The 10,808-nt window shown below is 43.1% G+C and overlaps 1 protein-coding gene across 1 annotated transcript; it reads right to left on the reverse strand.

Annotated features, from left to right (window-relative positions):
* CHRNA3 (cholinergic receptor nicotinic alpha 3 subunit) lies at positions 1-7,418 on the reverse strand. Its single transcript, XM_062501112.1, has 6 exons — positions 7,280-7,418; positions 5,091-5,230; positions 4,979-5,023; positions 3,699-3,808; positions 1,570-2,581; positions 1-129 (listed from the first exon to the last, which is right to left on the reverse strand). The coding sequence occupies exons 1-6, from the start codon at positions 7,332-7,334 to the stop codon at positions 1-3; spliced, it is 1,491 nt and encodes a 496-aa protein (XP_062357096.1). The 5' UTR covers positions 7,335-7,418.
* Positions 7,419-10,808: the final 3,390 nt, after the last annotated feature.

Consider the following 10,808-nt stretch of genomic DNA (forward strand, 5'->3'; position numbering starts at 1 on the left):
TTACATTTCATCTCCAGCCATCAGAGGTTGTAAAAACAATCCTGCTGTTCCTAGAATACATACCAGGATGAAAACCCATAGAAAAATACGATCAATGACCATGGCAACATATTTCCAATCATCCTGAATCTGAAAAGAAAGAAAAGAATAGCAAATTGACATGTTTATTAGGTGAATATGTTGCATTAGCAATAAGACCATTTCATAAAAGAAGCACAGTTTTTCTGTGTGTAGATATTCTTACAAATACACAAGTTACACATCTGTTTTCACTGACAAATGAATTTATCTTCAAGAAGCTTTATTTGAATATGCTCTTTGCAGTAATGCCAAAAGCTGCTGCTTCAAATCCAAAAGGTTGTTCACCAAGACACTGGACTTGAGGAGACACAACTTCTCTATTCCAAAAATTAAAGTGTAAAGCTTTGCATCCTTAGGTTTTTCCAGAAAACGTTACTGAAACAGACTGTTCCTACTGGTCTTTAGGTAGTCTGTAAAAAGCAAATATTAATTGGAATATAATTATTTTGTACTTTATTCTATAGTACTGAAATTTAACTGTTTTCATGCATTATGTAAAATTCATCTCTGTATTGTAAACATAAAAAGGGAACCAAGTTTCAAAAAACACCTGATTTTTCTAATTTTCATTTTTTTTTACAGTGAATTTTATAGTAAAGCAAGAGGGACAATGAACTATTCTATATGTTGTAGACTAATAGCAACTCGGTGATCATTTTAGTTACTATTGATGTAACAATTCAAATTTCTTGTTTTCCTTCGAGAATGATAAGGAACTAATAATGCATTTGTTGCTTTTGAAATTTGTTCTTTTTAGCTTAGAACTTGTTTGTGAAGGGAAACTTAAACCCAAAGCAACCCTGTATTTTCTAAATCTAAGGAGAGTTCTGGTTTCAGTATAAACAAAGTGAAGTTAGAATGAAGTGTCATAGGTTGGGGATTTAAAAATGGTGATGGTATAGCTACTGCTCATAGTATGTTTGAGGAACATGGTAGAAAACACCTTCTCATTTTTCTTCTCCTTTATTGTATTAAGATGCAGCTTTGTGAAAGATGCTGGTCCCTGTCTTGCAGTAGTTGCCTCATTTAGCTCCAGCACTTCATTCTGCAGCAGCAACAGAATGAGCACCATCATCACTGTGAGGGACATTCACGCTGACATTTCTGTTGCTAATGGTAAGCTGTGGGAGAGAGATATAACTTTCTAAAGGCCACAGGGTCAGCAAATTCCACTATTAAAATTATAGCTTGGAAATACCTAACTTCAGCTCTCATGGGATGGGTGCTTTGGTACGTTCTCCAGCGGTGGTTACCTTAACATGCCTCACTCAGTGTATGTATTGTCAATAAAGAGATCACTGTGTAGCAGAGCTGCTTCTCAATCATACAAGTTCAAAATTGCACATATTTGTAATACAGCTTGTGTAACTTACTTGCATAAAATAATGGTCTATCTTTTTTGTCTGTTTGTTTGAGATCTTTTTCTTACCAAACACACTAATGGCAAAAGGTATCTGCAGTTTGAGTAACAGTAAAGTATGTTCTTACCTCTTTTGCTTCATTCTGCATTTTCATATTTTCTGCAATGTATTTCACGCTTTCAATAGCATCTCTCATTTCTGGTGACAGAACTGAAAATGAAAGCATAGGATCCACAGACTCAGAGCTTGAACTTCTAGTGAGATTGCCACTGAAATCCGAGAACTTCGTGCGCTGACACTGACAGCAGCTGCATGCCATATCTTGACAAACAAAGCCATCTTTGCAGCATTTGGTTTCAGAACTGTTGAAGCAATTTAAGTTTGAAAACTCAGAAGTGAATAATGATTTTGGGTTCTGATTATTCTCCTCATCGCTGGTAGGCCTTGTCATGAACATGATCCGGGGAAGTAAGTTCAAGAAAATAGTTCTCACCCACACAGGCATTGTGTGTGTCTTGGGTGTTCTGTAGTGCACATTGAGTACAAATACTGTGATGACAATAGATAGAGTAACAAAGATCATGGTGAAAAGGAGGTATTCCCCAATAAGGGGAATTACCAGGGAAGTAGAAGGTATGGTTTCTGTGATAACAAGAAGGAACACTGTTAAAGAGAGAAGCACTGATATGCAGAGTGTCACCTTCTCACCACAGTCTGAGGGCAAATAGAAAACTAATACAGTCAGAAAAGAAATCAGCAGACAGGGAATAATCATATTGATAGTGTAAAACAAAGGTAAACGCCTAATGTAAAGAGAATATGTGATGTCTGGATATATCTCTTCACAACAGTTGTATTTGATGTCGTGTTTATACCCAGGAGCTTTAATTATAGCCCATTCTCCGCTCTCCCAGTAATCCTTCAGGTTCATTGTAGAGCCAATTAGAACTAAGTCAATTTTGGCTTTGTCGTAAGACCAGGAACCAAACTTCATGGTGCAGTTCTGATAATCAAATGGGAAGTAGGTTACATCTATTTTACATGAACTTTTAAATATTGCTGGAGGTATCCATGTCACATCACCCGTGTATTTTAAAAGGGCCTTTGTCTTGTCATCAACCTGGAAATCCCCAACTGCACTGTAAATCAAGTAAAAATAACAAAAATTAGAGTGATCTACTCCAGGTAGTTTCATACATTCAGGTTGTATACATTAAGTCTTTAATCTGTTTTGGGGAAGTCAGCAATTACTTGTTTACTTGAAAATGAACTGCTCATGCAAGACTGAGTCGGTGACCATTGTAAATTTGCATGGTTAAACTGAAACAAGCAGCTCTATAAACTCACCGGGGGGAGTTGAAAGCAAATATTCTCCCTTCTTAAGAGCATGGCTTGGTGCAATCAATATTTAAAATGGCAAATAACAGATTGTAAATGGCAGTCCAACTAGATGAGTTTTGTAGGCCCCTTCCAACTGAGTTATTCTGTTCAATTCTAGATTGATCAAACACATCAGAACTCAAGGGATGATAAGAATATTACTGGTATTTCCACCTCTTCCATGGACAGTGCAGGTAGTAACTATGGAAGGTGGGATTAGGGTTGGGGTGTATCTTTGCTATATAAGGAGTGTATTTGGTAAGAGCTTTTTATAAGTCCCACTTTGCTAACTTACATGATCCAGCTGAGTATATGAAAAAGTAACTAAAGGGTAATTTGAGGTTTTAAGGCCACAGTTAGAAAAGGCGTGTCATCACTGTTGATCCATAGACCTGAGTTTTGGATCTATGTACCTGAGTCCATTTCATTGAGAATTGCCATCTTACAGATCAATTTAGTTATGGTTTGGTTCTTTACAGTCTCAGAAATTGACATCTAAAGTAAACTTTATCTGTGGCTTTTATTTGTCAGAGGTGTCGAATTGTGAATTTGGCTGCTGAAAGGCTAGCATTTCCATTTCTTTCAGTTAAACTTGTGACTCAAAGGGCCTTGTGAAGGGGAAAAGCCAAGTTCCCTTTGGCCTGCTCACTTGCAGCTCCAGGTTAGAGCTGGCTTCTGCCCAGTGATGCTGACATCTGGCATGAAGGTGAGAATAGCAGTGGGGGCATGCAGGACACAGGTGTGTTGAAAAGCAGCTTTTCAGTGCATCCTGAACTTGATGTAAGTTCAGTGAACTTGCTGCTGATGATTTTTTTAGAACTGGTAACATCACCTCTCCCTCCCTGAATTAAGAAATTAAATATGCGAGAGCCTTACTTGTTGTATAAAACAATATCTGGCTTCCAGATCTGGCCAGATGGAACTCGGATGAATTCAGCACCTCCATAGTCTGCTGGATTCCACCGAAGCTTGTAATCATTCCAGATCTAATTATGGTAGAAATGAGTCTGTGTTAGGTTTGTGAAGAAACTGAAATTCAATGGACTGGATCTGAACCAAGTGCTGTCATACTGCTTCCTGGGTTGATTTATTTTGGATACTACAGTGTTTAGATGTTTCTTTAGCAAACACATATGTGTGGTGTTTGTTCACACACAGCTTAGATATCTAGATAAATAGACCTTGTTGGTCATGTCCATATAGAACTTAAATATATGTGACTGTCCCAGGAATGCCTACTCAGTAGCTGGAACAAGCTGGAAGAAGGAATAAGATACTCTTTTTTCAGATAATGTAAGATTGCAATAATTTTGATCTCAAAAAGACCCACGTATCTGTGTGACAGTGAAGACAAGTTCCTGGAGGCTGTGGTGTAAGTTGTGAGCATCAGTCGAGGGACCTTGGGGCAGAGAGAGCTCCAGTGTGTTACAGCTCAGGTAACAGCCTTTGGCACCAGCGCTTGTTAAACTCCGTGTTAACAAACGTGAATATCAAGCTAAACGTGGGAGCTAAGCTGGTTACGAAGCTGACTGCAACAGTGACTAACTGCATTTTTACAAAGCCGGTTTTTTTAGCCGTTTTTGGTTGTCACTTTACCAGAGCTAACCAGCACCAACTGGCGCTGTGCGGGACCTCCGTGCCGAGGTGCTTCCCTTGCGTTGGTGTCTGCCGAGGCAGCGCGTTTGGTAGACTCCAGGCAAAAATCTTTAGCGACTGCAGTAAGTCTAGCAGCCTTCCTCTGCTGTCGTCCTGTCCGTTCCCTCCCGGTCCCTGCTGCTCCGCTCCCGCTCTGTCGCCGCCTGCCAGGCCGAGCGGCGGCCGCTGGGGGGCGGCAGCGCTGCGGGGAAGGGGTCGGGCGGTACAGCCGGCGCGGAGTGGGGGAGCCCGGGCTGCTCTCCCGAGATGCTGTACGGGGATCCTGTCTAGGGATTCTGTCCAGAGCTGCTGTCCCGGGATGTTGTGTAGGGATCATGTCTAGGGATGCTGTTCAGGGATCCTATCTAGGGCTGGTGTCCCAGGATGGTTGTGAGCCCCGAGGACCCGAGCCTGGAGCCCGGTGCTCCCGGAGCCTGCAGCTGCCCGGCTGTGCGGGCGCTGTCCCCGTGCCGAGGGGAAGTGAGCCGATGTCGTCTGGGTTATCACTGAGCGCTACTTACGTGCTTCAGCCACAAGTTGGTTTCCATTATCTGGTTGACTTCGTCCTGGAAAAGAGAAGTGTGTCGGGAGAGGCGCCGGCCCTGCCGCGGTGCCCGGCGGGGCGATACTCACCACTTTCACCAGCTGCGACATGGACACCTCGAACTGGATGATGACGGGATCCGACACGTTCTTCACGGGGCGCACGAACTGGTTGTAGCTCTCGAAGAGGGCCGCGTAGAGCCGGTGCTCGGCCTCGGAGCCGCCGCAGCCTGCGGAGGGCACACCGGGTGAGCGCCGGGCATAGCCCTGTGTAGGCAGGGCCAGGCCGCTACTGCCCGGAGTGCTAAGCATGAGCTGAGCACATCCCCAGTACTGCCCGGACGGTCAGAATGAGCTGGACACAACCCCGGGTACTGCTCAGAATGAGCTGGGTACAGCTTGAGCCGGGCACAGCCCCGGTACTGCCCGGAGTGCTCAGCGTGAGCCGGGCACAGACCCAGTCCCCCTGGGCAGGAGCACTGTGCCATAGGGACGTTCTCTTGGGCCTCCAGAGGGACAGCAGTGAAAGGCAGTACTACAACAGAGGTTTCCTAACAGGCATCTGCAAATGAGTTAAAAACAGTTTTGGGGAATTACTGAAGAACTGGGAGTGCAAAAGCCCTTTCCCCTCCCAGTCCCCTCGACCTGGCAAGGCCATAGGTCTGTGGAGCAGAGGAAAGGGAAAGTGTAGCCCAACAGAGCAGGCCTCTGGTGAGGGGTCAGAACGCCTGACAATAGGAGGAGTCCCAGGAAATGAGTCTGCTTTCTAGTCTGAGTCATGATTGCATGATTACAGTGAGGATAACAGCCTGCTTCTTAAAATATTTTAAAAAAAGGATTAAAATTTGATTAACTGCTACATTCAAAGACACTCAAAAATATGCTAATTACCCCTTTATTGTTCTAAGTTGATTTTACTTATAATAGATTCCTATTATCCTTTTGCCACTCATAAGTGCAGTTCATTGTACCCTGTGGCCAGCACAAAAACTGCAAACTGAAATTCTTAAACAACAAGGCGCTTAATCTGTTTCAGGATGAGGTATGAGCCTGTGTTTTATACTGCCATTTTACTATCAAACTATCTAGGGAATAACCATCCTGACACTATTAGAAGCCAGTGGCCTTTTATTTCTAGAGGGCTGTCTCTCAAACTCTCTTCTGGACAACACATCCTCATGAATTCCAACTGAAACAACAGAAAAGGTCTGTTTTGTCATTAAGTGCTATACAAATTTGGAAAAGGCACAAACTGAAATCTGTTGAACATATTCTACAGTTCCTTTGAAACAGAAATATGGATAGATATAAAATATTAATATTTGCAAGGATATGTTTATTTTCTGCCAGTGTTTTTTTTTGTTTGTTTTTTTGTTTTTTTGTTTTTTTAGTAGGGAAAGGGGCAAGGCAGAAGTGCAGGTGACAGACTACACAAAACAGGTGTTACATTCGAATCTGTGAGACCTCACCTCTCCCTAAGACAAGGGTTCCCCTTATGTGAAACTATTCAGCTAAAAGGTCTTTTGTTTGTTTTTTGTTTTGTTTGGTTGCTTTTTATCCCTTGTGCCTTCTCTTGTTCACTTGGAGTGCAATTTTGTTTTCAGATTAGTGAAATCATTCAAGCCAGCTTGCTAACTAAAAATGAACACTCTTTCGCTGCTCGTCTTGCCCATATTATTTCTTGATATCTTCTATCTCTTAGATTGAGATTTCCTGGAATAAATTCTCCCCAGTCTTTTAGGTAAATAATTTTAAATCTAGATCTTATAAACTATTCTAGTAAATCCCAAACTGCCAGTTTTTTACATGTCACCAGCACTCTAATTAAATCTAGCATCCACTGTTTCTAGAGAAGTGCATTCATGTGATTTTTAGTTTCAATATTTTGTGCTTTCCATAACTGCAGAGAGAGGACGTGCTGTTTGCAGCATGTACTTACAGCTCTTTAATGTTTTCACTTTCTTGTCTTCTCTGCAATATGTGAAACCTTTATGTGTGAGGTGCTTTTCCTTCCTGTTAAAATGGCTTTATGTGTCCTGTTTGGCATCTTTAATTAGGACTACCTGATTAAAGATTTGCAAGGACAAGTTTAACCCCTCACCCCCCACTGACCACCAAGCTATGTAACAGTAAGAGCTATACCACAGTTCTGCACATTTGCCCCTTACGCTGGAGAATGCTTCTGCACTTCTTAAAAATGATTTGCACCAAAACATCTCCTGCTCCCCTTTTCAACCCTCCCTTTACCATCGAAGAATTACAAATTAAGGATCACTCACCTTGACAGAGCAAGCAGACAGCAGCAGTTAGAAAGAGAGTGCTCAGGCTCTCCATGGTGTTATGAATGACTGCCCGTGGCCAGCGGCTGTTGAGGATGAGCTTCGCTGTCAGGACTGGAGGAGCACGGGGAGCAGGGAGGGCTCGCTGCTGTGGTGCGTGAAATGCCTGCAAGCAGCAGCCGGCAGGACCTTGAGCGCGGCTCTGTGCACTCAGCTCCCACCAGCTCTGCTGTGCTGCCCCCCTTCCAGCTATCCAGGCTGTTAGAGCTTTGGAAACGGCAAATAAAGTGCAGCGAAAACAGATGCTGTTGTAGGCAAAGAGCAGTCTTCTGGCACAGATAGTGGGCAAGAATCCTTAAAATGGTGCTTAAATGAGCCTGGTAATCTGACAACGCTGCAGAGTTTTCCAGCCAGCTGCTATACAGGATCCTTATCTGTCAGAAGCTCATGCCAATCTGCTAGGGAAAGTTTAATTAATACAAATCTTGTAATTGAATTGTTCTGAAATTAATATCGACATTAGGGATGCCGGATTTAGCAGTGAACTGAGATCGTGGGACCTGATTTCCAACTACATTGTTGAAGATTTTTCCTTCTTGTGTCTCATCTAACAGAAGTGTGTGCTGGGTGCTTGACAATGTAAAAAGGGTGTGCTATTCCCAAGGAGTAATTATAAAGGCACGTACAGTTGTTGGTGGGATCGAGCCCAGAATGGTAAACATAGAAGCTGGGATCTGACAAGAATTTGGGGCTTTGACTGGAAATCAGAGTTGACCAAACCGCTGAGAATAACTGTCTTTGGGCCATTCCTATTTTGTAGATTAGAAAGGTGAAATTCGAGAAGGGGAATATGAGCACAGGATCCCAACTTGATCCCACAAAACCTTATTGTTCATGGGAAAGGACATTAGAAAGAATGAGGAGTTGTTTGAAGTTCAACCTTAAAATCATGGCTTGCAAAGTGAGGCATTTCCCAGGTGCCTTGATAACTCACAAGTCACCTTCTACACTGCCCTCCCCATTTGGAATGACTGGGTGATGCAAGGCTCATGCAGTGGTGGCTGCACACATCTGTGTACAAGGACCAAGGGGGGAAAGAGGAATATGGGATTCTAGCCTCATGTTTAGAACCAATGGGAAGGAAACCCTGTGGGACAGGAGTACACCAGTGGGTGCTTCACTGCCTGCCCTTAGGGAAGGATCAGCAGTGCCCCCGTTTGGTGCTGTGTTAAGAGAGAGCAGTGGGAGAAAGAGCACCAGGCTGGGTTCAGTTCTTGGCACTGAGCTTGTTTATCCTCTTAGCCCTATCTCTCAGAGCATCATTCACTTTGTCCCCAGACACATGCTCTTATGGTAATTTCTGTAATTCTATTAGCGTGGAGGAAATAGGCTTTACTGTCCATTTGATTTTAGTTTTGTTTTTTTTTTTTCCAGAGAACTTGTATGCTTGGTCTTTTAGCTTAACCCTTTGTGGATGCTCTTGGTTTTGCATTTCCAGGGCATTGAGGCTAAATATTTTCCCTTTCTGTCTCCTTGCTACAGGCATCATTAAAACTGAGAATTTTTTTGTTCTTTTTAATCCCAAGTAGAAATGAGTTACAGCTTCAAACATCAGATCATCATCTGTGTTACCCAAAAGTCAAAGTTTAACCTGAACAATTTGGAAACACTGGTCTGCAGAGAAAGCAAAGAGCCATAGCATCAAGAGATACAGGTATTTTAGCTTAATTTGCCTGTTTGTTGAAATTTTCAGTGGCATTTGTATGGCACAGATATTTTGTTTCTAACATCCCATGCTGCATCTCCTGGTGAAATCAGCTCAGAATTGTGGTAGAATTATTTTTATGGCTGGGGAGGGCGATGTGATGAGAACACGTCACCATGACTGCATTGCAGAACTACACAGAAGAAGAATTCGTAAGGGTTAGGGAGAAGCTGATCTCCCCAGGAAGATCTGCAGTAACAAGCTGTGCAGCCTTCGTTCTTTAATAAACACACTGCAATTAGAGTGGTTTTGCTTTGTTAAGGTTTTTAAGATCAAATCTTAATTAACTCAGGTGATGAAGAAAAGAATATTTTCCCTCCTTTGGTCTGGGGTATTGATGCTCCCAGTTGTCCCCAGTTTGCTGTGGTGGCAGGGTGCAGAAAGGGTCCCCAGTAACACACCTGAGTGCAGGTGGTGCATGTGAGTGGTGGTGTTCCAATTGGAATCCCTTTGTATTCCAATGGAAGACAAGATTCGTTCAGGATTAAAGAGTTTGGTAATGGTAGGGAACAGAGAGAAACCAGAGGTTTTCCCTTACGGTAGGAAAGTAAAGACTGGTTGCACACTACCATTCAAAAACAATTTTGGTGTAAAATACATTCTGAATGTCCACTTTAATGGAAAGCATTACGGAAACCCCTGAAAAGTAGAAAGGTTGAAGTTTATTTTGTTCAATGACCAGTGACATTATCATATTTGTATTTGCCTGCAAGAAGAGATTTTTGATACTTCATTTTCTCCAGTCTTTTAATTTTAAAAATTTGCCAAAAGTCAGGTGGAAAGCCCTGTGATTCTTCAACAAGTTAAACTGGGCGCAGTTCTATCTATTATGTAGGTGGAGCTGCTGAGTATTAGGTGAAAATAACATTTGCCAATTGGAAGATGCAGTTTTAGGAGGTCAGATTTTTCAGAATTTTAGGACGTTGGGTGAAATTTTTCATTCTGATGTTTGCTATGGATTAAATTGTATCTGGAAATGCTGAAGATACAGGCCTGCTTTCCAAGATCATAACTAGGAAAGATTATGATCATGATTAAAAAAGGAGTATCGTGGCCACAGTTTATGGAAAGCAGCAGAGCCCAGCGTTGCCTGGATGAGGAGCTCTGGTTGTGCAGGGATCTCCCTGGGGCCAGTGATGTGCCTCTTGAAAGCTTTTTCTGGGTTTGTCAAACCTGAGGTCTTCATCTGCCTGGACCCCGTGATAGCTGCTAACTGAGCTGCCAAATCCTTTCTAAAACTTTTGTCCATGCTGAGCATAATTCATCTGAAGGCTGCAGTTACAGAGCCAAGCATTACCAGTCTTTACTGCTCATAAAGATAAGGCCAATTCTGGGATGGGAGCACCTGAGAGCTCATTTCAGCTGCATTCAGGCAGTGACGGGGAGGATATGAGGGAGAACGGTGGGAGAGGAGTGCGGGTGAGAGTGGGGCAGAGCCCAAAATGCTGTTGCTGCTGGGTGAAAACAATAGAAAGGGTGTCTGTGCTCAGTCAGGGGGGCTGCAGCTGCCTTGTGCATCCATGGCTGCTTGGCTGGGTGAGTCCCTGTCCCTTCTGCCCTGAAGGAGTGTGCGGCAGTTCTCACAGCTTAAGTCTGCACTGCCTCTGTCAGATTCCCTGTTCAGGGTTATTTTGATATTTAAAGGGCCTTCACTTTTACACTGCCTGCACAGTGCTGGCATCTTCTTCCGTGTGCCTTCTCTGTAAGCAGAAAGAGCTGTTCAGCAGCTGGGCAGTGTGTGCAGCTGTGTCTGGGATGTACCCT

This window comes from Cinclus cinclus, chromosome 13, assembly GCF_963662255.1.
Source record: "Cinclus cinclus chromosome 13, bCinCin1.1, whole genome shotgun sequence".
NCBI lineage: Eukaryota > Metazoa > Chordata > Aves > Passeriformes > Cinclidae > Cinclus > Cinclus cinclus.

Bases quoted from the DNA above. Each gene is read 5' to 3' on its own strand.
- CHRNA3 (XM_062501112.1), bottom strand. From the start codon at position 7,334: ATGGAGAGCCTGAGCACTCTCTTTCTAACTGCTGCTGTCTGCTTGCTC. The intron at 2,582-3,698 runs GTAAGGCTCTCG...CTTGATTTACAG, and splicing joins GATATTGTTTTATACAACAA to TGCAGTTGGGGATTTCCAGG. The intron at 130-1,569 runs GTAAGAACATAC...CTTTCTTTTCAG, and splicing joins TGCAGAATGAAGCAAAAGAG to ATTCAGGATGATTGGAAATA.